The 6000-nt window shown below is 47.9% G+C and overlaps 1 protein-coding gene across 5 annotated transcripts in view; it reads left to right on the top strand.

Annotated features, from left to right (window-relative positions):
• The first annotated feature begins 443 nt into the window (after positions 1–443).
• The window catches only part of SLC4A7 (solute carrier family 4 member 7), a 124327-nt gene continuing 118770 nt past the window's right edge, over positions 444–6000 (top strand). For all 5 annotated transcript variants that reach the window (XM_069561187.1, XM_069561186.1, XM_069561191.1 and 2 more), the window contains exon 1: positions 444–735. In XM_069561187.1, coding sequence (XP_069417288.1) covers positions 688–735 — 48 coding nt within the window. In that variant the 5' untranslated portion in view covers positions 444–687. The remainder of the gene's footprint in view (positions 736–6000) is intronic.

Raw genomic sequence — 6000 nt, 5'->3', positions numbered from 1 at the left:
CCGCCCCGCCCCCGCTGGGGTTTCCGGCAGAACTGGGAGCAGTCCTGACCCCCTAGCTCCTCTGGGGTTCCGGTGAGCGTCCTTGGGAAGCGGGCGACCTTCTCCCCTCCCGCCTGGAGGAACGTGACTAGAAGGTGGGCTCCGCGGTGACTCCCACCCCATCTCGGATGAGGAAAGATGAGCTACACGCTTAGCTTCGGTCACTAAAGATTTGACAAAGAGGGGCAGGCCTCTGGAGGAGGTGGCACGGCGCGGAGACGGTCCTGAAGCCCCGACGGCCTCCGATGGGCGGCGACGCGCGCCGCCGGCCTCTTCCCGCCGCCCTCCGGCGCCCGGCCGCGGGGCTGGCGCGCGTCCGGAGGCCCGCGGGGCCCGCAGGCCGTGGGCGGAGCCTGCGCGGCGCGTCACGGCCGGGCCCCGCCCCTCGCATCCACGGCGCCCGCCCCCCGCCGGGCCTGCGGCTGGCTCAGTTCTCGCTCCACGTTACCCGCTGCGGCCTCGGGCCCCGCGAGAGGCAGCCCGCCTGCCGCCGCGCACGCGCTCCGGTCTCGCGCGCACGGCTCTCCCCACGCGCGCGCCTCGCGGACGAGCGCAAGTTCGTTTCCCCTCGCGCGCCGGGCTCTCGGCGGCGGGCGGAGCGCACGGGGCCACAGCGGAGCGGCCGCGCAGCGGGCTAGACGGCAGACCATGGAGGCGGACGGGACCGGCGAGCAGATGAGACCGCTCCTTACCCGGGTAACTGGCAGGATGCTGGCGGCGGGCTCCTCGGCGGGGGCGCGGGACGCGGCGGACGAAGGTGGGGGCGCGGCGAGGCGGCCGCTGTCCCGGGCTCGGCCCCGCCGCCGCCGCGGCCGCCGCGCCCGGCCGCCCCTTTGTGTGGCTGCCTGGGGCGGGGGGCGGGCGGGCGGCGCTGGGGAGGCCGGAGCGGGGCCGGCGGCGCGTCCCGGGGGCCCAGCAGCCCGGCAGGCGCCGCCTCCGCCTCGCGGCGTTCTCCTCTCCTCCCCGGCCTTCTCTCCTCCCGGGGCTCGCTTCCGAGGATCTCGGCGCCGGTCAGACCCTGGGAAACCCACCCTCTCCCCTGGGAGGCGCGCGGTCCCACCTGGCGACGCCGCAGGCCGCGGCCAGGAGCCGGTGACGCTCCCCGTCTGCCCACCGCCCGCAAGCCGTGCGCTTTGTTTCGGGACTTCTCCGGCCGCGTGGACGAGCCGCCCGCCTTTGGCGGCCACGGTTCCTCTCGCCGCCGATCTGCCCGGTGCGCCTCCTTCTCTCCTGGCGAGAGCCCGAGTGCCCTCTTGCCACCGGCCAAGCGTGGAGAGGAAGGTGTTCCTAGCGAGCCCTGCGCGCTACTCCTTCCCAGCAAGAGCGCGTTTACTCTGGAGCTCGGAGTGGTCTCGGGTGAGGGGCAGTTGAGGGTGGGCTTCCAGAAGTTCTGCCTTCTAGTTTGGGATACCCGACGGGCCTAGACTAGAGAAAACGACTTCCTGCTTTCGTGGGGGATGCACAGGTCCCCACGGCTGTGACTCAAAGGGCAGAGAGGTGTTAGAAATTTTCCTACTTCCAGCAAAGGGGGAAAGGTTGCAGGGAAAAATTTTCCAGTCTTTCACAACTAACAGGAAAATTGCTTTTCATGTATTCTTATTCAAGAATTTCACTTATTCCACCTCCCCGTCCTTTTAGAGATTGTAAGGCCCTGGAGAGTAGCCACTCATCATTTCAGCGTGTTCATCTATGACTTCTCAAAACATGGAGAAAACGTATCCAGTGAAGTTATTTAGCAGTGGTTTTTGGAACATTACTGGTACTGATGGTAATAGAATCCTGAAAACTTGTCCGTCCTAAGGAATCTATTGTAATTCTTTGTGTGGCCTTTGAATAAGCTTGCTTTAGATGTATTGCTTTGCACCTTCTCTTATAGCATGTATCAGATGCACTTGGGTGTTCTTAAATTGATCATTTCCAGACTTTTAGTTCAGAGCGGTAAAGAGCCTCAGCGTTTTCTTAAAGCTGGAGAGAAACTATGATGTGTTCTCAAATATTATCTTCTTAGCTAGCAAGCTAGCAAAGGAAGCCTGTGATAATGCATTGCCTTACTAAATCCTTCATTCATTGTGATAACACTGGGAACCCATTCTGTAATATCCAACGGAGACAGAAACAGCTCTGCTCAAGTGAGGGAGACAGAGGACAGGGGGATTATCAAACGCTGTTATTAATGACTTGGCAGGGGAGCAGTTTGGAAGTGTATGCCTCCTAAGTCTTGGGAAGAGAAGGCTTGGCTGCAGTAGCCATATACACATTGATAATGTAAATCAAAGGTGATAACCTATCACAATCTAAAAATAGAATGAGAGGACAGGAAAGTTGTTGGTTTAAGTTAGCAGAGAACACTGTTGCTTGAAAACTGGGAAGAGAGGAACTGTTTGCATTGACAGAGTTAACGCTTTCCTCATTGATTTTCCCCTGGTAAATGAAAGTAGAAAAAGTGGAAGCTTCTGTTTGTCAGTTGTAACTTCTCTAATGCCTAACCAACTGCTTAGCATAGTAAAAAAAAAAAAAAAGTAGAATAAAATGATTATTCCTAAAATGCCATCTTAAGTGTGTAATTATGCAAAAATTTTTGAATGAATTGATAGCAGTTTATGTTACTCTGAAGCTGGAGCCCATCTGTTTCATAACTTAGGCTCCAAGCTTTCTTTTCTTAAAACTCTATAATTTTCATTGAGTATGGTTTGGGGATACAGAGGAAAGTCATTTATCTTAATAGGAAAAAAAAATGCAATTTTTGTTTTGCTTGTGTGCTCAGTCTGTCTGACTTTTTCTGCAATTTTTGTTTGCTTTGTTACAAAAACTTATCATCCTGTTAAATCCTGTTACAACAAATAGCACTGTTAGAAGGTTCCCAGGTTTTAGAAAATGTTGTTCTTGTAAACAGTACTTGATTTAACAGAATTCTGTTACTTGTTAGCTAAGTTAATCCATTTTACTGCATTTCGATTAAGTATCTCTTAGGTATAGGCACTGGGGATGCAGTCAGACAAGGTGGGCAGAGCTCTAGTCTCAGTGAGTTTATTTTGGCAAGTGTAGTGGACACAATGATAGTATTTGCATTGGTGCTAATTCCATCAGTGAGTGCCAGTTAGAATACATTCATGAGCCTGTGAGAAATACTTTTAGGAAAGTAGTTGTTAGTAGAAATGAGAGATATTAACAACCTGGTATGCCTTCAGAGATGATTGGTGATAGAGGTGATTGATAGGTCTGTAAGTGTGCAGTCTCTTTGGGGAGCTCTCTGAATAGCTCTAGGGATAGCATGCCCCCCAGGCACATGATAAGACTTTTTAGTTCCCCTTTGGCCTTGTAGTAGGTGTCTCTGGGTCGCCATCCATGGAGGTGTGGAAAAGGGAGAAATAGCAAATCTGTCCTCAGTTCAGCTGAAACCAGAGAACACTTGAGTTGGATTGAATTGCTTTGTTTGGTAACTGAGCCTGGTAAGTATACCGGTTTTCTTCTAAGAGAACTTAAGATATGAACATAGTGTTTTGTGACGCTTGACTGCAGTTACTTGCGTAGGTTACAATCTAAAGCCGGAGTAGGGTGGTGGTGAAGGAACCGGTGCGTTGTTTCAGTGGTGTGTGGTGTGCTAAAACCGTGGTCCTGATACTTGTCAACATCCTGTAATGGGTTGTTTTTCTTCCGCTTTCCTTTCCTTTCTTTCTTACTGTATTTTGTACACATGTGACCTTAAATTGGATAGTATCTGCAGCTCACAAAATGGGACTTTTATATCAAGGAGCATACAGGTGATTCATAGGGTTAAAATGATAGATTATCAGTGCGGCTTTTGATTTCCATGATAGCTTCCTTTTACTGATTACTACTTCTTCTATAGTTACCACTCTTATGCATACACTGTTCTCAGTTTTACAGTGAACATCAGTTTTTATATGCATAAAGATCAGCTACTTACACCCTCTTTTTTAAGCCCTCCTGTGAACATGAAAATTTTTTGATTCCTGTACAAACTGGGTAGCTATACCAACATTATAACTTACAGTGAAGTTTGCCTCTGTTTTTGTTAGCAGTCAGCTTCATGTATTCTGTTGAGTAATACTCATTGAATTTTACAATTTAGGGAGACTTTCAGGATTATTTGTAACTGCACCTGACCCTTGAAGAGCACAGAGATTAGGAGTGCCGACCCTCCATGCAGTCAAAACTCCTCCATGTCTGCAGTTCCACGTCCACAGATTGAACTGCCTGTGGCTTGTGCAGAACTGTGATATGTATTTCTTGGACAGAAATCCACGTGGATTGTTCAAGGGTCAGCTGTATAATGATAATACACCATCAAGGGATCTGTGGTGGCGTAGTGTCCTGACAGTATTTGACGGTGCTGCTGCTGACGGCCTGCTGAAGGCAGAGGGCCAGCAGACTGGACTGGTGACAGATTCCTAAGTTCCTGACTCTTTGCTTCCATGGCTGAATGCTTTTCATTGACTATTTAAAACCAGAGTGGCCAAACGGGTTTTCAGTGCTTGCTTTATTTAGGAAGATAATGAGATTTTGATATAGATTTACATTTTTATCTGGAGCTGATATGCTGGTACAGAAAAGTTCTAGTTTGGCTGTTTCAAGCATATTTTTAAGTGTTTTATGTTTTCTTTAGCCATAGTTTGAGTTTTAATAAGCTTATCTAGAGCAGTAAATACTGCAGTGAAGGGTGAGACACAGTTCTTTCATGACAAAATAGAAGATGCACTAATGCTTTAAATATCCTTCCTTTCTCTTTGTAGAGCGGTGTGCCGACTGGTGTTGTTTGGGTGTCATCCTCCTCACGGGTCAGGCAGTGTAGCCTTCTCCTTCCTGGATTCTAGGACCGCATTGCTCCTTTTTGTCAGAGTGCTTGATTTGGAGAGCTGTTGACTTGTTTATCGTCTCTCATTAGGAACTTGGGAAGTGGATGTATCTTTGAAAATGGATGCACAATTTGCAAGATGCATATACTCATGCTGAGCATAAGAAGGGAAAAGATGACACTCAAAATAATTTTTCCTCATAATTTCCCAAATCTGTAGTTAACACTTGATGCTTTTGTGTTTGGTACATGTTCTTTTATATACAGAATATTTTCAGCCCAATACTACTCTTTATTCTGTTAAAATACTGACAATACTTACACAGAATTCCTCTCACTTTAGGAATTAATGTTTTCAACAATAACCACCACCAACCCCCGCCGCCAAAAAAAGAAATAAAGCAAATGTATTCATAGTGGACTGTCTTCCCTTCGAGTTCCATGGTAGTAGTGGGGCTGTTTCTGTTCAAATAAATCATTTAGAAACAAATTTTTGATAAGAATTTAAATTAGAAGTTCCCATTTTACTATGCTTTTGATAAGAATTTAAATTAGAAGTTCCCATTTTACTATGCTTTGGCCACTGGGTTATTGATCTAGAAAACATGTCTTCTTTATCAAAATTTTAGCACTTTTTAATATTTGCCTTGAGTGGGTGGGGTTCTGGGGGGAGGAAGTGTCAGGGAAGGGAGGGCAGAGGGTATTACAGGGCTGCGTTTGTCTGAATTGCAGCCTTAGCATCAGGCTTGATGAGAGGAGCTTGGGCTGGGCTTCAGCCTTTGCTGGTTCTCTCCTGTCGGTGCCCTTCTGAATCGCCCTCAAACCAACTGTGGTGGCCCTGCCTGTATCACCTTTCAGTGTAATATTAATACCTCTTCTCTCCTAATCATTTCTGCTGCTAGACTGTAATCATGCTTGGGAATTCTTTGCTCTGCATTTAAAAAGCACGGAATTTTCTTTGTTTCTCCTGGGCATTTACAAAGTCATGTTCAGATTTGCTGCAGAATTTTATTTCTAATAGATGCAACTGTCTAATGTATTGTGTTTTTAAAATCGCAGAAAAGATTACATATTGTATAAGATGAATTAAAGGCCAAATTTCTTAATTCTGTTAACTTATTTTTTTACAATAAGAGACACGTGTA

This window comes from Ovis canadensis, chromosome 19 (genome assembly GCF_042477335.2).
Source record: "Ovis canadensis isolate MfBH-ARS-UI-01 breed Bighorn chromosome 19, ARS-UI_OviCan_v2, whole genome shotgun sequence".
Lineage (NCBI taxonomy): Eukaryota > Metazoa > Chordata > Mammalia > Artiodactyla > Bovidae > Ovis > Ovis canadensis.
This window is presented reverse-complemented; position numbering and strand designations above follow the sequence as displayed.